Source organism: Hyperolius riggenbachi, chromosome 10, assembly GCF_040937935.1.
Source record: "Hyperolius riggenbachi isolate aHypRig1 chromosome 10, aHypRig1.pri, whole genome shotgun sequence".
Lineage (NCBI taxonomy): Eukaryota > Metazoa > Chordata > Amphibia > Anura > Hyperoliidae > Hyperolius > Hyperolius riggenbachi.
This window is the reverse complement of record NC_090655.1, coordinates 261,426,695-261,448,113: the sequence shown is the minus strand read 5'-3', so window position 1 is coordinate 261,448,113 and position 21,419 is coordinate 261,426,695. Positions and strand designations below refer to the sequence as shown.

At 48.6% G+C, this 21,419-nt stretch overlaps 1 protein-coding gene across 1 annotated transcript in view; it reads right to left on the bottom strand.

Moving 5' to 3' along the window:
• LOC137535383 (zinc finger protein 850-like) overlaps positions 1-21,419 on the bottom strand; it is a 132,432-nt gene that overhangs the window by 100,551 nt on the left and 10,462 nt on the right. Inside the window, exon 2 of the mRNA XM_068257213.1 lies at positions 12,096-12,740. Coding sequence (XP_068113314.1) covers positions 12,096-12,684 — 589 coding nt within the window. The 5' untranslated portion in view covers positions 12,685-12,740. The remainder of the gene's footprint in view (positions 1-12,095; positions 12,741-21,419) is intronic.

The following is a 21,419-nucleotide window of genomic DNA, read 5'->3' as shown; positions in this document are numbered from 1 at the left end:
AGTGCTGTGTAGCAGTCAGTGTAGGGAGAGGAGCTGCTGCTGATACAAGGACAGTGTTAGAGAGGCTGTATTGTGATATAGTGCTGTGTAGCAGTCAGTGTAGGGGGAGGAGCTGCTGCTGCTGATACAGGGAAAGTGTTAGTGAGGCTGTAGTGTGATATAGTGCTGTGTAGCAGTCAGTGCAGGGGGAGGAGCTGCTGCTGCAGATACAGGGACAGTGTTAGAGAGGCTGTAGTGTGATATAGTGCTTTGTAACAGTCCATGTAGGGAGAGGAGCTGCTGCTGATACAGGGACAGTGTAAGAGAGGCTGTAGTGTGATATATTGCTGTTTAGCAGTCAGTGTAGGGAGAGGAGCTGCTGCTGATACAGGGACAGTGTAAGAGAGACTGTTTTGTGATATAGTGCTGTGTAGCAGTCAGTGTAGGGGGAGGAGCTGCTGCTTCTGATACAGGGACAGTGTTAGATAGGCTGTAGTGTGATATAGTGCTGTGTAGCAGTCAGTGTAGGGAGAGGAGCTGCTGCTGATACAGGAACAGTGTTAGAGAGGCTGCATGGTGATATAGTGCTGTGTAGCAGTCAGTGTAGGGAGAGGAGCTGCTGCTGATACAAGGACAGTGTTAGAGAGGCTGTAGTGTGATATAGAGCTGTGTAGCAGTAAGTGTAGGGAGAGCTGCTGCTGCTGACACAGGGACAGTGTTAGAGAGGCTGTAGTGTGATATAGTGCTATGTAGCAGTCAGTGTAGGGAGAGGAGCTGCTGCTGATACAAGGACAGTGTTAGAGAGGCTGTAGTGTGATATAGTGATGTGTAGAAGTCAGTGTAGGGGGAGAAGCTGCTGCTGATACAAGGACAGTGTTAGCGAGGCTGTAGTGTGATATAGTGCTGTGTAGCAGTCAGTGTAGGGGGAGGAGCTGCTGCTGCTAATCAAGGAATTTGTTAGAGAGGTTGTAGTGTGATATAGTGCTGTGTAGCAGTCAGTGTAGGGGGAGGAGCTGCTGCTGCTGATCAAGGAATTTGTTAGAGAGGTTGTAGTGTGATATAGTGCTGTGTAGCAGTCAGTGTAGGGAGAGGAGCTGCTGCTGCTGCTGATACAAGGACAGTGTTAGAGAGGCTGTAGCGTGATATAGTGCTGTATAGCAGTAAGTGTAGGGACAGGATCTGCTGCTGCTGATACAAGGACAGTGTTAGAGAGGCTGTAGCGTGATATAGTGCTGTATAGCAGTCAGTGTAGGGAGAGCTGCTGCTGCTGACACAGGGACAGTGTTAGAGAGGCTGTAGTGTGATATAGTGCTGTGTAGCAGTGTTGGGGGAGGAGCTGCTGCTGCTGATACAGGGACAGTGTTAGAGAGGCTGTAGTGTGATATAGTGCTGTGTAGCAGTCAGTGTATGGGGGGGGGGGGAGGAGCTGCTGTTGATACAGGGACAGTGTTAGAGAGGCTGTAGTGTGATATAGTCCTGTGTAGCAGTCAGTGTAGGGGGAGGAGCTGCTGCTGCTGACACAGGGACAGTGTTAGAGAGGCTGTAGTGTGATATAGTGCTGTGTAGCAGTCAGTGTAGGGAGAGGAGCTCCTGCTGCTGATACAGGGACAGTGTTAGAGAGGCTGCATGGTGATATAGTGCTGTGTAGCAGTCAGTGTAGTGGGAGGAGCTGCTGCTGATACAGGGTCAGTGTTAGAGAGGATGTAGTGTGATATAGTGCTGTGTAGCAGTAAGTGTAGGGAGAGGAGATGCTGCTGATACAAGGACAGTGTTAGAGAGGCTGTAGTGTGATATAGTGCTGTGTAGCAGTAAGTGTAGGGAGAGGAGCTGCTGCTACAGATACAGGGACAGTGTTAGAGAGGCTGTATTGTGATATAGTCCTGTGTAGCAGTCAGTGTAGGGAGAGGAGCTCCTGCTGCTGATACAGGGACAGTGTTAGAGAGGCTGTAGTGTGATATAGTGCTGTGTAGCAGTCAGTGTAGGGGGAGAAGCTGGTGCTGCTGATACAGGGGCAGTGTTAGAGAGGCTGTAGTGTGATATAGTGCTGTGTAGCAGTCAGTGTAGGGAGAGGAGCTGCTGCTAAAGATACAGTGACAGTGTTAGAGAGGCTGAAGTGTGATATAGTGCTGTGTAGCAGTCAGTGTAGGGAGAGGAGCTGCTGCTGATATAGGGACAGTGTTAGAGAGGCTGTAGTGTGATATAGTGCTGTGTAGCAGTCAGTGTAGGGGGAGGAGCTGCTGCTGATACAGGGACAGTGTTAGAGAGGCTGTAGTGTGATATAGTGCTGTGTAGCAGTCAGTGTAGGGAAAGGAGCTGCTGCTGCTGATACAGGGACAGTGTTAGAGAGGCTGTAGTGTGATATAGTGCTGTGTAGCAGTCAGTGTAGGGGGAGAAGCTGCTGCTGATACAAGGACAGTGTTAGAGAGGCTGTAGTGTGATATAGTGCTGTGTAGCAGTCAGTGTAGAGGGAGGAGCTGCTGCTGCTGATACAGGGACAGTGTTAGAGAGGCTGTAGTGTGATATAGTGCTGTGTAGCAGTCAGTGTAGGGAGAGGAGCTGCCACTGCTGATACAGGAACAGTGTTAGAGAGGCTGTATTGTGATATAGTGCTGTGTAGCAGTCAGTGTAGGGAGAGGAGCTGCTGCTGCTGATACAAGGACAGTGTTCGAGGTGTTAGAGAGGCTGTATTGCGATATAATGCTATGTAGCAGTCAGTGTAGGGAGAGGAGCTGCCACTGCTGACACAGGAACAGTGTTAGAGAGGCTGTATTGTGATATAGTGCTGTGTAGCAGTCAGTGTAGGGGGTGGAGCTGCTGCTGCTGCTGATACAAGGACAGTGTTAAAGAGGCGGTATTGTGATATAGTGCTGTGTAGCAGTCAGTGTAGGGGGAGGAGCTGCTGCTGCTGATCAAGGAATTTGTTAGAGAGGTTGTAGTGTGATATAGTGCTGTGTAGCAGTCAGTGTAGGGAGAGGAGTTGCTGCTGCTGCAGCAGCAGTGTTAGAGAGGCTGTATTGTGATATAGTGCTGTGTAGCAGTCAGTGTAGGGGGAGGAGCTGCTGCTGCTGATACAAGGACAGTGTTAGAGGTGTTAGAGAGGCTGTATTGTGATATAGTGCTGTGTAGCAGTCAGTGTAGGGAGAGGAGTTGCTGCTGCTGCAGCAGCAGTGTTAGAGAGGCTGTAGCGTGATATAATGCTGTGTAGCAGTCAGTGTAGGGGGAGGAGCTGCTGCTGCTGCTGATCAAGGAATTTGTTAGAGAGGTTGTAGTGTGATATAGTGCTGTGTAGCAGTCAGTGTAGGGAGAGGAGCTGTTGCTGATATAGGGACAATGTTAGAGAAGCTGTATTGTGATATAGTGCTGTGTAGCAGTCAGTGTAGGGGGAGAAGCTGCTGCTGATACAAGGACAGTGTTAGAAAGGCTGTAGTGTGATATAGTGCTGTGTAGCAGTCAGTGTAGGGAGAGGAGCTGCTGCTGATACAAGGACAGTGTTAGAGAGGCTGTATTGTGATATAGTGCTGTGTAGCAGTCAGTGTAGGGGGAGGAGCTGCTGCTGCTGATACAGGGAAAGTGTTAGTGAGGCTGTAGTGTGATATAGTGCTGTGTAGCAGTCAGTGCAGGGGGAGGAGCTGCTGCTGCAGATACAGGGACAGTGTTAGAGAGGCTGTAGTGTGATATAGTGCTTTGTAACAGTCCATGTAGGGAGAGGAGCTGCTGCTGATACAGGGACAGTGTAAGAGAGACTGTTTTGTGATATAGTGCTGTGTAGCAGTCAGTGTAGGGGGAGGAGCTGCTGCTTCTGATACAGGGACAGTGTTAGATAGGCTGTAGTGTGATATAGTGCTGTGTAGCAGTCAGTGTAGGGAGAGGAGCTGCTGCTGATACAGGAACAGTGTTAGAGAGGCTGCATGGTGATATAGTGCTGTGTAGCAGTCAGTGTAGGGAGAGGAGCTGCTGCTGATACAAGGACAGTGTTAGAGAGGCTGTATTGTGATATAGTCCTGTGTAGCAGTCAGTGTAGGGAGAGGAGCTGCTGCTACAGATACAGGGACAGTGTTAGAGAGGCTGCAGTGTGATATAGTGCTGTATAGCAGTCAGTATAGGGAGAGGATCTGCTGCAGCTGATACAAGGACAGTGTTAGAGAGGTTGTAGTGTGATATAGTGCTGTGTAGCAGTCAGTGTAGGGGGAGGAGCTGCTGCTGCTGATACAGGGAAAGTGTTAGTGAGGCTGTAGTGTGATATATTGCTGTTTAGCAGTCAGTGTAGGGAGAGGAGCTGCTGCTGATACAGGGACAGCGTTAGAGAGGCTGTATTGTGATATAGTGCTGTGTATCAGTCAGTGTAGCGGGAGGAGCTGCTGCTTCTGATACAGGGACAGTGTTAGATAGGCTGTAGTGTGATATAGTGCTGTGTAGCAGTCAGTGTAGGGAGATGAGCTGCTGCTGATACAAGGAAAGTGTTAGAGAGGCTGTATTGTGATATAGTCCTGTGTAGCAGTCAGTGTAGGGGGAGGAGCTGCTGCTGATACAGGGACAGTGTTAGAGAGGCTGTTGTGTGATATAGTGCTGTGTAGCAGTCAGTGTAGGGAGAGGAGCTGCTGCTGCTGATACAGGGACAGTGTTAGAGAGGTTGTAGTGTGATATAGTGCTGTGTAGCAGTCAGTGTAGGTGGAGGAGCTGCTGCTGACACAGGGACAGTGTTAGAGAGGCTGTATTGTGATATAGTGCTGTGTAGTGTGTAGCAGTCAGAGTAGGGGGAGGAGCTGCTGCTGCAGATTCAGAAACAGTGTTATGCCGGGCATAGACGGTTCATTTTATATTATCAATTGAGCCGCTGATGGCTCGAACGATAATATTCAACCTGTCCGATCACCGCGGCGGGTTGATACCTCGCTCAATCCCAGCGGGCGGACAATGGTAGAAACGAAACGTTGATTAGGAAGTGCCCGCGGGGACGAGCGGGGATCGATCCGCGCGGACGAGCGGTGACGCGCCGGCATCGAGACGCTGGCTTGATACCGGCGCATAAACGAACCGTCTATGCCCGGCATTAGAGAGGCTGTAGTGTGATATAGTGCTGTGTAGCAGTCAGTGTAGGGGGAGGAGCTTCTGCTGATACAGGGACAGTGTTAGAGAGGCTGTATTGTGCTTTTGTGCTGTATATCTGCTTCCTAGGTGTTCTGCTACTTGCAGTTCATCTGCTAGGGACCCCCCATAGTCCATTTGAGGACTCTTCCTGACCATAAAAGTCCTTTTAAAGACTGACAGAGACATTGACCTTGCTATTGTTTTTATTGGTTGTTGCTTTGGATGGATGCATGGATGCGTCAGGGTTACAGCCCACCGGCCTGCGCAAAAGTAATTTCGTGACTGACACTTGTGACACGGCACATGCTGTATTACCCCCACACAATATTACAGCAACACCCATGTGACTGACCATACTGTCTTATTGGTGATATCGGTTTCCCAAAAAGAACAGTGTGGCAGTCATTTGTGGCAATACCCCAAGGCTGGTCACTGCCTGCTGTGTGATCAGCGTGTACTGTTACCATGTCCCAATAACATCTGTGTGACTGTACTGTGAATTCTAGGTGATCTTTGTGGGCCAAAAAAGTAAATACATAAATTAGATTTGTGACAACACCCCTTGGCTGGTCACTGTCTGGCCTGCTGTGTGTGTTTAAAGTGTACTGACTGTTACCATATCACTTCAACATCTGTGTGACCATACTATGTGTTGTAGGGGATGTTCGTGTGCATACATATGAATTGGCCGCTGGGAGACTTGGGTACAGGACATAGCCGGTATGGCTTATCCTGCTGCTGCACAAGTTTCCGGCGGCGTTGAATACGATTCCCCCTCTAGGTCTACGTGGATATGGGAATAATAGAATTCAGATTCCAGCTATTGCTGGCAGCCGAATTACAGTGTTTTAAAAGCAACTTCAGCTCCGTCTTCTGACAACGCCGAGGTTACTCAGTGTGCGCCGCTATAGCCGTAATTCCTATCACGCCCTATGGTGGCGCCAGCTGCGCCTAAATCTCTTGTGCCCACTAAAAAAAAGTGAATTGTGCCAATACCCCTTAGCTAATCACTGCCTGCTGTGTGATCGTGTACTGTTACCATGTCACATTAACACCTGTGTGAGCGCACTGTGTGTTCTAGGTGATCTCTGTGTGCAGTATAAATGCAGAGTATTGTGCAGTGAAAGCCGCGCATATCTCACCTCTACATTGCTTTGAGCCTTCCTATCACCGCTGCCTCTAGTGCCCGACAACTTCTCATGTGTCACGTGATGCTATGAGGAAATGGAGATGCCGGACACTAAGGGGATCAGTGGCTGGAGGATTCCCAGCACTGGAGAGTCAAGAGATGCAAGGCTTCTACAGCACCATACTCTGCACTTATACTGCTAAGTGGGTGGAGCACAGGAGGGGGGCACTAATACCACCATAAGGGAAGCTGTGGGAGAGGGGGGAGCGCACCACCACCACCAGGGAAAGCTGTGGAAGGCAGAGAAGATTACTACCACCAGGAAAGCTGTAGGGGAGGGCAAAGCTTAACATCAGCTTAACCACTAGCCCACCAGCCTGACCATCTCCCCACTAGCCCACCAGCCTGACCACCTCCCCACCAGCCTGACCACCACCCCACTAGCCTGACCACCACCCCACTAGCCTGACCACTAGCCCACTAGCCTGACCACCTCCCCACCAGCCTGACCACCACCCCACTAGCCTGACCACTAGCCCACCAGCCTGACCACCACCCCACTAGCCACCAGCCTGACCACCACCCCACTAGCCTGACCACTAGCCCACCAGCCTGACCACCACCCCACTAGCCACCAGCCTGACCACCACCCCACTAGCCTGACCACTAGCCCACCAGCTTGACCACCACCCCACTAGCCTGACCACCAGACACCAACCTGACCAGCTACCCACCAGCCTCACCACTTACCAACCCGGCCCACTAGCCACCAGCTTGACCACCCACCCCACTAGCCTGACCACCTACCCCCCCCCCCCCTAGCCACCCGCCTCACCACTTACCAACCCACCCCACTAGCCACCAGCCTGACCACTAGCCTACCCTAAACCTACCTACCCACTTACCCAACCCACCAGCCTGACGTACTTACCCACCCACCCCACTTCGGTGTAACCCTTCTTTTCCACCCAACATGACCTTAGGGCCCTTTTCCACTAGCTGCAATCTGCTTCAGAAAGCGGATCGCAGCCGTTTTGATGAGCACCGTGATAACATGTAAATCGCATTTCCCACTAGCAGCATGCATCATATTTTTCTGAATCACAATTGTCAGGCGATCGTGTTCCGTTCCCAGTAGCTATATGGAGCAATCACAGGTAGTGTAAATTGTAGCTTGTGTGATCGCAGCGCAAATGCGATCACACTTCCTAGTGATAAAGGGCCCTTACTTCCCCACCCGGCTACTTTTTCATGCCACCCGGCTGACTACTAAAGGGCCAGTGCTCCTTAAGTATGTGGTAACTCCAAATCATAACAGCAGAAAAAGTTTTGAATGCAGGATTAGCATCTTTATACTTAATACACTCAGACCAGTTGCTGTTCAAATTTAATTTTTATGGTGACACTCCCGCTTTGATGCAGCCTCGGTCCCCTCCTGTTTTAGGACCTTATACGCATTCTTTTTCCACTTCATTTTATCTCTAACATTTTTATTCATCCACAGAGGACTTTTTTTTATTCCTAGACCTTTTGTTTCCGTATGGGATGTACATACTACAATACTCGTTGAGAATAAATGTAAAAATGTGCCATTTTCCGTTAGTGTCCTTCCCTTGTAGTATATTATCCCACTTCACTAAACTTAGTGCCTGCCTGAGTTGACTGAACTTTGCTTCTCTAAACTTCATAGTTTTAGATGTTCCGCTGCTCCGTGACCTATCAGTCACCAGATCAAATGTTATGTTGTGATCACTATTCCCCAAATGTTCTTGAACCTGCACATTTGATACATTATCTGGTCTATTATCTGGTCAAGTAATTGCTCTGTAGTGTTGCCAGAAATCTGCCACTGCCAGAATGAGTAGCTTCAATATCCCAAATCAATGTCTGGATAGTTGAAGTCACCCATAGCCAGGCATGCTCAAAAACCCGAATTCAGATGAATTATCTCCAAGTAGCTGAAAATCATTTTTGAGGACCTTCCATCCAGTGATGCTCACCGGATGAAATCCGAATAGGTTATATTCGGATTTCATCCAGGTAATTAAAGCACCTGAACGGGTGGGCGAGGGGGGTTAAACTTAACCAGCAGGCGTCTTCTTTAATCAGTCCCACTGCGCCTCTCACGCTGCGTGGCCGTGCGTCTTACAGAACACCCCCCCAGCTTACACCCTTCTAGAGACTCAGGCAGGGAGCGCACTTGTCATGATTTGTCTGCAGCACAAGTGGCCGTGCGTCTTACAGAACACCCTAAGCTTACACCCTTCTAGAGACTCAGGCAGGGAGCACACTTGTCATGATTTGTCTGCAGCACAAGTGGCCGTGCATCTTACAGAACACCCCCCCCCCCCCCCCAGCTTACACCCTTCTAGAGACTCAGGCAGGGAGCACACTTGTCATGATTTGTCTGCAGCACAAGTGGCCGTGCGTCTTACAGAACACCCTAAGCTTACACCCTTCTAGAGACTCAGGCAGGGAGAGCACTTGTCATGATTTGTCTGCAGCACAAGTGGCCGTGCGTCTTACAGAACACCCTAAGCTTACACCCTTCTAGAGACTCAGGCAGGGAGCACACTTGTCATGATTTGTCTGCAGCACAAGTGGCCGTGCGTCTTACAGAACACCCTAAGCTTACACCCTTCTAGAGACTCAGGCAGGGAGCACACTTGTCATGATTTGTCTGCAGCACAAGTGGCCGTGCGTCTTACAGAACACCCTAAGCTTACACCCTTCTAGAGACTCAGGCAGGGAGCACACTTGTCATGATTTGTCTGCAGCACAAGTGGCCGTGCATCTTACAGAACACCCCCCCCCCCCCCAGCTTACACCCTTCTAGAGACTCAGGCAGGGAGCACACTTGTCATGATTTGTCTGCAGCACAAGTGGCCGTGCGTCTTACAGAACACCCTAAGCTTACACCCTTCTAGAGACTCAGGCAGAGGGCACACTTGTCATGATTTGTCTGCAGCACAAAGTGGCCGTGCGTCTTACAGAACACCCCCAGCTTACACCCTTCTAGAGACTCAGGCAGGGAGCACACTTGTCATGATTTGTCTGCAGCACAAGTAGCTGTGCATCTTACAGAACACCCCCAGCTTACACCCTTCTAGAGACTCAGGCAGGGAGCGCACTTGTCATGATTTGTCTGCAGCACAAGTGGCCGTGCATCTTACAGAACACCCCCCAGCTTACACCCTTCTAGAGACTCAGGCAGGGAGCACACTTGTCATGATTTGTCTGCAGCACAAGTGGCCGTGCATCTTACAGAACACCCCCCAGCTTACACCCTTCTAGAGACTCAGGCAGGGAGCACACTTGTCATGATTTGTCTGCAGCACAAGTGGCCGTGCATCTTACAGAACACCCCCAGCTTACACCCTTCTAGAGACTCAGGCAGGGAGCACACTTGTCATGATTTGTCTGCAGCACAAGTGGCCGTGCATCTTACAGAACACCCCCCAGCTTACACCCTTCTAGAGACTCAGGCAGGGAGCACACTTGTCATGATTTGTCTGCAGCACAAGTGGCCGTGCGTCTTACAGAACTCCCCCCAGCTTACACCCTTCTAGAGACTCAGGCAGGGAGCACACTTGTCATGATTTGTCTGCAGCACAAGTGGCCGTGCATCTTACAGAACACCCGCCAGCTTACACCCTTCTAGAGACTCAGGCAGGGAGCACACTTGACATGATTTGTCTGCAGCACACGTGGCCGTGCATCTTACAGAACACCCCCAGCTTACACCCTTCTAGAGACTCAAGCAGGGAGCACACTTGTCATGATTTGTCTGCAGCACAAGTGGCCGTACATCTTACAGAACACCCCCCAGCTTACACCGTTCTAGAGACTGAGGCAGGGAGAGCACTTGTCATGATTTGTCTGCAGCACAGGTGGCCGTGCATCTTACAGAACACCCCCCAGCTTACACCCTTCTAGAGACTCAGGCAGGGAGCACACTTGTCATGATTTGTCTGCAGCACAAGTGGCCGTACATCTTACAGAACACCCCCCAGCTTACACCCTTCTAGAGACTCAGGCAGAGGCCACACTTGCCATGATTTGTCTGCAGCACAAGTGGCCGTGCATCTTACAGAACACACCCCCCCAGCTTACACCGTTCTAGAGACTCAGGCAGAGGCCACACTTGCCATGATTTGTCTGCAGCACAAGTGGCCGTGCATCTTACAGAACACACCCCAGCTTACACCCTTCTAGAGACTCAGGCAGGGAGCACACTTGTCATGATTTGTCTGCAGCACACGTGGCCGTGCATCTTACAGAACACCCCCCCCAGCTTACACCGTTCTAGAGACTGAGGCAGGGGGCACACTTGTCATGATTTGTCTGCAGCACAAGTAGCCGTGCATCTTAAAGGACACCCCCCAGCTTACACCCTTCTAGAGACTCAGGCAGGGAGCACACTTGTCATGATTTGTCTGCAGCACAAGTGGCCATGCGTCTTACAGAACACCCCGCAGCTTACACCCTTCTAGAGACTCAGGCAGGGAGCACACTTGTCATGATTTGTCTGCAGCACAAGTGGCCATGCGTCTTACAGAACACCCCCCCAGCTTACACCCTTCTAGAGACTCAGGCAGGGAGCGCACTTGTCATGATTTGTCTGCAGCACAAGTGGCCGTGCGTCTTACAGAACACCCCCCAGCTTACACCCTTCTAGAGACTCAGGCATGGAGCACACTTGTCATGATTTGTCTGCAGCACAAGTGGCCGTGCGTCTTACAGATCCCCCCCAGCTTACACCCTTCTAGAGACTCAGGCAGGGAGCACACTTGTCATGATTTGTCTGCAGCACAAGTGGCCGTGCGTCTTACAGAACACCCCCCAGCTTACACCCTTCTAGAGATTCAGGCAGGGAGCACACTTGTCATGATTTGTCTGCAGTACAAGTGGCCGTGCATCTTACAGAACCCCCCCCCCCCCCACCCAGCTTACACCCTTCTAGAGATTCAGGCAGGGAGCACACTTGTCATGATTTGTCTGCAGTACAAGTGGCCGTGCATCTTACAGAACACCCCCCAGCTTACACCCTTCTAGAGACTCAGGCAGGGGGCGCACTTGTCATGATTTGTCTGCAGTACAAGTGGCCGTGCATCTTACAGAACACCCCCCAGCTTACACCCTTCTAGAGATTCAGGCAGGGAGCACACTTGTCATGATTTGTCTGCAGTACAAGTGGCCGTGCATCTTACAGAACACCCCCCAGCTTACACCCTTCTAGAGACTCAGGCAGGGGGCGCACTTGTCATGATTTGTCTGCAGCACAAGTGGCCGTGCATCTTAAAGAACACCCCCCAGCTTACACCCTTCTAGAGACTCAGGCAGGGAGCACACTTGTCCTGATTTGTCTGCAGCACAAGTGGCCGTGCGTCTTACAGAACACCCCCCAGCTTACACCCTTCTAGAGACTCAGGCAGGGAGCACACTTGTCCTGATTTGTCTGCAGTACAAGTGGCCGTGCGTCTTACAGAACACCCCCCAGCTTACACCCTTCTAGAGACTCAGGCAGGGAGAGCACTTGTCATGATTTGTCTGCAAGGCCAGTATTGCAGGTCACCCCTACTGTCACCAATCTATATGGTAATGTACAGTGACCATCATCAGCATATTACAGGCTAGTAACACCAAGTCACCCCTACTGTGTCCAAACTGTGTACAGTTATGTATTGTGGCCATTATCAGCTTATTACAGGCCAGTAACCCCATCGGGGTGTCTGTACTGTTATTTTTAGTAAACTGTCCTGAAACACAATTAAGAAAGAAAGTTTTATATAGGAAAAATCTTACATGTGTACACAGCATAACCCCTAATATGGCCAGTTTGTGATCAGTGACAGTCATAACAGCTAAATATATTCAATATTTAATGTTGATAACTCACCTGTTCTGCTCTCTGGAAGAGGGTCCTCATCTATAGATGTCCCCATCATGTCACCCTCATCTGCAGACTGCTGATCACTCCTCACATATGTCTCTTCTTCTTCCTCTTTAATTGTCCCCATCATGTCACCCTCCTCCATAGACTGCTGATCACTCCTCAAATATTTCTCTTCTTCTTCCTCTGTAATTGACCTCATCATGTCACCCTCCTCCATAGACTGCTGATCACTCCTCACATACATCTCTTCTTCTTCCTCTTTAATGCTCCTCATCATGTCACCCTCCTCCATAGACTGCTGATCAGGCCTCACATACGTCTCTTCTTCTTCCTCTTTTATTGTCCTCATCATGTCCCCCTCCTTCATAGACTGCTGATCACTCCTCACATACGTCTCTTCTTCTTCCTCTTTAATTGTCCCCATCATGGCACCCTCCTCCATAGACTGCTGATCATACCTCACATATGTCTCTTGTTCTTCCTCCTTAATTGTCCCCATCATGCAACTCTCCTCCATAGACTGCTGATCACTCCTCACAGACATCTCTTCTTCTTCCTCTTTTCTTGTCCCCATCATGTCACCCTCCTCCATAGACTGCTGATCACCCCTCACATACGTCTCTTGTTCATTGAGCTCAGATCTTATTTCTGAAAAGGATAAGAAAGTATATATGATAATAGTACTAATAAACAGAGAACACAAAATACCAATTTGCTGGGGGTTGGTGATCTCTCAGACCAGAGGCGCTGCCAATTTTAAGCTTGTGAGCTGCTTCAAAAATAAATTGAAAAATGATCTAACAGGCAAAATTTACCTACAGATGCAAGCCACAACTGCAGCACATGCACAGCGGCAGTCCATCAGTGATTACCACAAGCCACAACTGCAGCACATGTACAGCGGCAGCCCATCAGTGATTACCACAAGCCACAACTGCAGCACATGCACAGCGGCAGTCCATCAGTGATTACCACAAGCCACAACTGCAGCACATGCACAGCAGCAGTCCATCAGTGATTACCACAAGCCACAACTGCAGCACATGTACAGCGGCAGACCATCAGTGATTACCACAAGCCACAACTGCAGCACATGCACAGCGGCAGTCCATCAGTGATTACCACAAGCCACAACTGCAGCACATGTACAGCGGCAGACCATCAGTGATTACCACAAGCCACAACTGCAGCACATGCACAGCGGCAGTTCATCAGTGATTACCACAAGCCACAACTGCAGCACATGCACAGTGACAGTCCATCAGTGATTACCACAAGCCACAACTGCAGCACATGCAAAGCAGCGGCCCATCAGTGATCACCACAAGCCACAACTGCAGCACATGCGCAGCGGCAGTCCATCAGTAATTACCACAAGCCACAACTGCAGCAAATGCACAGCGGCAGTCCATCAGTGATTACCACAAGCCACAACTGCAGCAAATGCACAGCGGCAGTCCATCAGTGATTACCACAAGCCACAACTGCAGCACATGCACAGCGACAGTCCATCAGTGATTACCACAAGCCACAACTGCAGCACATGCACAGCGACAGTCCATCAGTGATTACCACAAGCCACAACTGCAGCACATGCACAGCAACAGTCCATCAGTGATTACCACAAGCCACAACTGCAGCACATGCACAGACGCTGCTCATCAGTGATTACCACAAACCACAACTGCAGCACATGCACAGCAGTAGTCCATCAGAGATTACCACAAACCACAACTGCAGCACTTGCACAGCGGCAGTCCATCAGTAAATACCACAAGCCAGGGGGGGCGTGGCCAGGATGGCTTCTTGAGCAGACGTGTGTGCTCGGAGCTCCGCTGCCTAACCAACACAATCTGTTGCCATCGGAGATTTAAAACCCTCTAAAGACCCCCATTTGATGCCCACAGGACTGGCAATCAACCCTGGATTCTTGGTACAGCCCGCCATCCTCGCGCTCGGAGGACGAGGTGTCTGGAGACGCTAAACAGACGGACCTTGCGGGCCCTTCCCGTCCACAGAGATCTCCACGCCGCTTCTCCCCATACGAGGAGATGGGGAATAAAAAAGAAAAGAAGGACAAGGGAGATGCAGGCTCGTCAGCGGAGAGACCTCCGACCACCCCTGCTGCCTCAAAACACACTCAGAAGCTGCCAGCGGTAGATGAGGCAGAAACAATGGCGGACCACGAGGCGGAGGAGTCACCCCTCCCTAACTCGGCCGAGCTCCTGGAGGCCATAAAGACCTGTCAGTCCACGCTAACTACAAGGATTGATTATATGGAAGCCCGCTTTGGTTTACTCCACCAAGACCTTACTGACCTCAGAGATAAGACCAAAGATCTTGAACGTAGAGTCTCAGCAGCTGAGGATTCTGTGACAGCTCATAACGTTGCCATCCCCACCATTAATCAGAGGCTCTCTCGTTTAGAGACTAGAGCGGTCGACGCGGAGAACCGTAATAGACGAAATAATTTACGGTTACTGGGCCTCCCAGAGGACTCTGACGGAGAAGATGTGCCGAAATTTGTGGAGAAGCTACTCAAAAAGCTGCTGCCGCAGGACACCTTCTCCTCCTTCTTCGCCATCGAACGTGCACACCGTATACCTACCAAACGGGGCCCACCGGGAGCCTATCCGCGTCCACTAATCTTCCCCTTACTAAACTTTAGAGACCGGGATGCCGTCCTCACAGCTGCCAGACGTCTAGGAGACCTCTACTTAAACAACAACCGCCTCATGCTGTTCCCGGACTACACAGCAGAAACCCAAAAGAAGAGGCAATCCTTTCAGGAGGTCAAGAAGAAGCTCCGGGAGAAGAAAATAGAGTATGCTATGCTCTTTCCGGCCAAACTCCGGGTGCAAGACGGGGAAACTGCCATCTTTTTTGAAACACCAGCTGCAGCCATGAAATGGCTGGAGGAATTACCTGCAAACCCCTGAAGTCGGCTAAGTATCCTTACTACAATTATCTGCTAACTGTTCGAGTATTTTTTTTGTTGCCCGTTCTTTAGGCTGCGAATATAGAGATGGATGAGATCAGTGGATTAATGCCTTTGATTGTCTTTATATGCAAGTCGCCTTCCTGCAGCGATGCGGAGTGTATTTCTGTCCCTACAATAGCTGACCCACACGTACAGTCCCTGGACATAACTTTATATATTTTTTTACACTACCCGCAGCCTTAGTAATCGGACAGTCGGGGGTCATAGATTAACTGAATCCCTCTTTAATCCGCTTTATGTTCCCGATAACTTTGAGTTAAATTACTATTATGTACTACTAAAGTGGATTTGAACTCTAAAATGGCGCGCATAACTCCCACCTGTCCATTTCGCGCCCTACAGACTGGATGATGTACTCGGAATGCTTTTGAGACAGCTAAGATGGCGGCTGCTCTGAATTTTTATATACCACTGTCTCTATAAACCTACGGCTTGGAGACCTCGCAAACGTGCTCTGAAAGTTTATTAGCTAATACAGCATATGTGCCCTCTCCAGTCTAAAGAAAAACTCTGATATATATTCCAGCCATGCAACAATGTGTTGTATCTAGCTAGGATAATTTAGCTGTTCTAAAGGTTATTGAAGTTATGCTTAACGGTAGTTTTTACAACCTGTTTATTACTGTTCACCTCATATATGTTCACAGGTTCTGAGGCTATGTTTTTTTCAGAATAACAACCAAAAGGAGGGAAATGTTTTACTATAAAAAAGTGCCCCTGCTACTGTAGCTTATACCTATGCAATCTGCTAACGTAGATTCTATATAAAGTGCCTTCTCCCCCTCCTATTTTTTTCTTCCCTGCCCCCCCCCCCCCCTTTTTGTTTCCCCTCGTCCCCATACTTATTCAGCAGATGATATTGAAAACGCAATCTGAATCTTAGGTTTGATAAAGAGACCTCTTGCCTCCTCCATTGATTAGCATACAGGATATGTTGATATATGCTTATATGTCATACATGTACTAAAACGATAAGGGCATGCAGAATAGCCTGTACCGTTATGCATGCAAGGCCTTAGTGATTCTCGAGACATACAGCCCTCCCCACATGGTTCTCTACTACACAACACCAGGGGTGACTCTACAGGAGGGAAGAGAGCATGGGGTGCAAGGGATAACTCCATACTGCTAAATTATACTTTCTGTGGCGGCTCAGCAGTCTTCAACGTATATCCTTCTATATAGATTAAATTATACATGGACTTCTCTGGGCCGCCACTCGAGGGCAGTAACGGGTAACCTTTCCGTAAAGGCAGAGTGTGTCCTCCTGATCCTCCATACCTATTTTTTCTTTCACGATTGAACTTCTCTCTCGCCTGAAAAATTCTATGTATATGGATTACATTTAGAACGGAAAGGCTCTTTTCATGAAGTAGCAATACTAATTATATCTTGCAAGTATAAATCTTTGACAATTATCCGCTATGCGGAATCCCGCATCCCATGTCTCTCGCTCACTTCTATTCTTTACCTACTAATGGGTTGTACTCCAATTAATTATATATTGATAACTACTTGATGCTATTATGGGGGCACGGATATTCCAGACAAGTTCTTCACTGTGTCTACTACATGCAAATGGGTACTCGTGGCGTCTAAGGCTGCTGTTTTTTTATATGCTGTGCATACATTTATCTCACTATACACTGTGTGTAATGAATACTGTCATGAGACTTTATACAGAATTGTATCTATAATAGTTTTGCAGAGGGGGTGAGGGCATGGGAGGCAACTGATAAGCACATACTGATAAAGTATCCTAATCAAGGTGTCCTGGAGTCCCTGAACGCACACCCTTCTTTGTGGACTGAGGGCCCTTTTCCACTAGCAGTCGCTAGCGTTCGCGCTGAACGCTAGCGATTGCTGAATCGCAATTCCGCCGTTTTCCCGACGTTTGCGGCTGCGATTTTGCTATGCTATGCACTGCATAGCAAAATCGCGGCAAAAGTCGCTCCGCGGCGCGATCAAGTAAAAAACGAATGGCGGTAGTGGAAATGACCTACCGCGATTCCTATGTTAAAAAGCAAACCGTAGCGATTGTAAAATCGCTAGCGGTTTGCGGTTTTGCGATTCAGTTTGCACTAGTGGAAAAGGGCCCTAAGTAATACATAGATCTCTCTAACTCACCACTGGAGGGCAGCAAGACACACCTTTTTAAGAGAAGGCTGGAGATGTTTCCCTGATCCTAGATAACCATTCTTTCTCTTTCCTTGGAACTCCTCTCCTGCCTGAAGAATTATATAGATATGCCTTATGTTTAGAGCAGAAAGGTTCAACCCACGTGTAAGCAATATTAATATTTTTTTATAAACATAATTCTCGATAAACATCTTCGCGACAGTGGGCCTCCCATGCCTATCGCTTACCCATAATCGCTGGATACTAGTAGGATATACTGTACCACACCATATGCTGATAATTATTAGGTGATGTTATGGGGGAACGAGTATTTATGTCAAGCTTTCATTATGTATATTACATAGAAGAGGGATATTCTTGGTTTCCAACGACACTGATTTATATATGTGCTGTGCATATATTTTTCTTAATATACAGTGAGTGTAATGAATATTATCATCTGCAAATGAATAACTTCCACATATAAGTAGGCATAGTCCCTAGCCTCTATTTCCTGCTACAACAAGCTCATCAATGTTATTACTTAGCCAGTGCACTTCTTTCTAAATCAAAATTGAGCTGTGACTAGCGAAGGTTGGTCCTCATACCTCAAACCCCTCCCCTCCCCCCCTCTTCCCTTTTCTGAAGGTCTATAATCCTATAGATGCCACAGTGTATATCTGGGGAAGTATAGCACCAATTCCGAATAGACACTTCAAATTATAATGGGCACTTAAGTTTGATGCTCTGGCAACCTTTTCAAATTATTTAGTTAACACTAAGTTGAACCCTCAGTCCTAGACTGAGAGATGTTGGGCAGCGGTCCCCACTGCTCACTGACCATCGCCCCTGGGGGAAAACAAAACTTTTTTATTCTTCTACTCTTACTTAAAGAGACACTGAAGCGAGACTAAATCTCGCTTCAGGTCTTATATATAGCAGGGGCACGTGTGCCCCTGCTAAAACGCCGCTATCCCGCGGCTTAACGGGGGTCCTTTCACCCCCAACCCACCCCCTGCAAACCTGGGTCGGAAAAAGGTCGCTGGAGCTGATCTTCCTGGAGGCAGGGCTAACGGCTGCAGCCCTGCCTCCAGTCGCGTCTATCAGACGCGCATCGCCGCCTCTCCCCCGCCCCTCTCAGTGAAGGAAGACTGAGAGGGGCGGGGGAGAGGCGGAGGTACGCGTCTGACAGACGCGCATGGGGCAGGGCTGCGGCGGTTAGCCCTGCCCCAACCAGGAAGCGCTCCCCCGCTGCTCGGAGGGGGTTTGGGGGGACAGGGACCCCCGTTAAGCCGCGCTATAGCGGCGTTTTAGCAGGGGCACGCATGCCCCTGCTAGCTATGAGGTCTGAAGCGAGATCTATTCTCGCTTCAGACTCTCTTTAAGAGAAGCGATTCTCAACTAGGCCCCTGTTTTGGCCTAAAACAATTTGTTTTTTTTTAGGTATAGTTTTGCTGGGGTTATACCGTTAAGGGATCCAAAACGTCCTGAAGTTATGTTCCAGATGCAGGATGTAGGGTGGGGTTGGTTGGGAGTTGGGTTATTGCTCCTTATTTGTAAATGTCTCTCCTCTGCTTGTCTTTTTTTCTCCCTTTTTTCTATTCTTCTCTCTTTTCTTCTTCTTCATGACCGCCGGTGCCCTGAGGAACCTCCGGCCCCACACTCCGGTAAGTACGTACTAACTTCTCCTTGGGAGAGAGGTACTATCTTCAGACGTAACTCCTATGGCTACACTTAACTTACTCTCATGGAATGTCCGAGGTCTAGGATCTAAAATTAAGCGTTCACTGGTCTTAAACTTTCTCAAACAACATTCCCCGCATGTATGCTTATTGCAAGAAACCCATTTGCTAGGAAGCAAGATCCTGGCGCTTAAAAAACCTTGGGTGGCTCACGCTTATCACTCAACCTACTCAACCTACTCCAGGGGAGTCTCTATATTAATTCGCAAAAATATTCCATTTAAAATGCATGACCTTAAAATTGATCCAGGCGGTAGATACATTATATTGCATGCAACCATATCCAATATGCAGCTGATACTTATCAACGTGTATTTACCTCCCCCAGCAGACCCCAGTATGCTTGATAACATTCTGACTCTGACAGCGCAGATGCCCGCCTCCAAAATAATAATTTGTGGAGATTTTAATCTTGTTCCTGATCCCGCTCTGGATAGGCTCAAATCCTCTATTAAAGACACACTAGACTTCACCAGATGGATTAATACTTGCAATTTCACAGATGTATGGAGATGGAAGCACCCGGGGGTGAGGGCTTTCTCTTGCCACTCTACCACTCATGCTACCCTCTCTAGGATAGATCTCGGGCTGGTGTCGGTAGATGTTCTCCCTATGATAAAGTCTTCCAGTTTTTTGGCTCGCGGCATATCTGACCATGCTCCTTTAGAGCTGATTCTGACCACGGGGCTGTCTCAGGGGGATCGACTGTGGCGCCTGTCCAACCATTGGATAGCCGACCCAACTATACACGACCTAATTAAACGTAAAATACAGGCTTATTGAGAAGATAACCAGGGCTCATCCTCTCCACAAATCGAGTGGGACGCTAGCAAGGCAGTCTTGAGGGGGCAGTATATGGAGGCTATTGGGGTGGCTAGAGGACAAGCTAAGGCTTTGGTCCAGTGGAAAGAGCAAACAGCGATGCAGCTGGAAGCAGAATTTATCCGAACCACTAACGATAGTGTTTACAGAAACTGGCAACTAGCACTTCAGGAACTCGAACTATATAGGGTAAATACAGTAAAGAAATCCTTACTAGATCAAAAACAAAGGATATTCGAGCAGGGAGACAGGAATGGCAGTATGCTGGCCTGGCTGTCCAGAGATCCAACTACCTCTTCAGTTATCCCGTCAATACGACTACACGATTCTTCAGTCACCTCTGACCCCCTTCTGATCAATAAAACTTTCTTTAACTTCTACAAGGACCTGTATTCTAGTAGATTGACAATAGCAGATACCGACATAGACAAATACCTAGCAGAAATTACATTACCCACATTGTTGGATACTGACATAAAACTACTAGAAGAACCTTTCACATTAGATGAAATCTCAGATGCAATAGGATCCATGCAATCTAAGAAATCCCCTGGGGTAGATGGCCTTCCAGTGGAACTGTACAAAAAATACACTAAGGTACTGACACCTAAACTTCAAACCACCTTTCGGGGCTCCCTTGCTGGCGGCTCCCTTCCTCCCTCCATGTCAGAAGCACTTATAATAGTTATACTCAAACCGGACAAGGACCCACTTTTATGCTCGTCCTATCGGCCAATTTCTCTGATAAATGTGGATGCCAAAATATTGGCAAAAATTTTGGCTACTTGCCTAAACAAAATAATAACGCACCTGGTCCACCAAGACCAATCAGGGTTCATGCCCGGTAAGGGAACGGACATTAACATACGGAGACTGCTCACGAATATCCAGGCTGAACACTCCAATAAAGGGCAGAGGGCTATAGCCTCTCTCGATGCGGAGAAAGCTTTTGACTCAGTGGAATGGCGATATTTGTGGGCAGTGTTACGAAAATTCGGGTTTGGGGAAAATTTTCTGAAATGGGTACAACTTTTATATGCAACCCCCACCGCTAGATTTAAAACAGGCAATAATATCTCACAATGTTTCGAGTTGAGGAGGGGTACCAGACAGGGATGCCCTCTGTCCCCGGCTCTTTTTGCCTTGGCAATGGAGCCTGTGGCTGCTTATATCCGACAATCCAGCAATGTTCAGGGGCTTAGACTAGGCAATCTGGAGGAGAAAATCTCCCTATATGTAGACGATGTTCTTCTATACCTCAGCAACTATAGCTCGTCTCTAACCGCTGCTCTTAAGATTTTTAACACCTTTGGGGAGACATCTGGAATCAGGGTTAACTGGTCTAAATCAACCTTATTCCATCTGGACCCCCCTATTCTAAATAGTCTCGCCCCCCTACAACCAGTCTCTCAATTTAAGTATCTCGGAGTGCAAATTACCAAAGATATTACTGCATACCAAAGGCTAAATATTGACCCAATAGTGCAGTCGCTAGAAACTAAGTGCAGAATCTGGGATAAATTGCCACTGACCCTGATAGGCCGAATAAATTTAATAAAAATGATATACCTGCCTAAGTTTACCTATGTCTTTCGACAATCCCCAATTTGGCTTACACAAAAAAATTTCAAAAAATTGGACTCT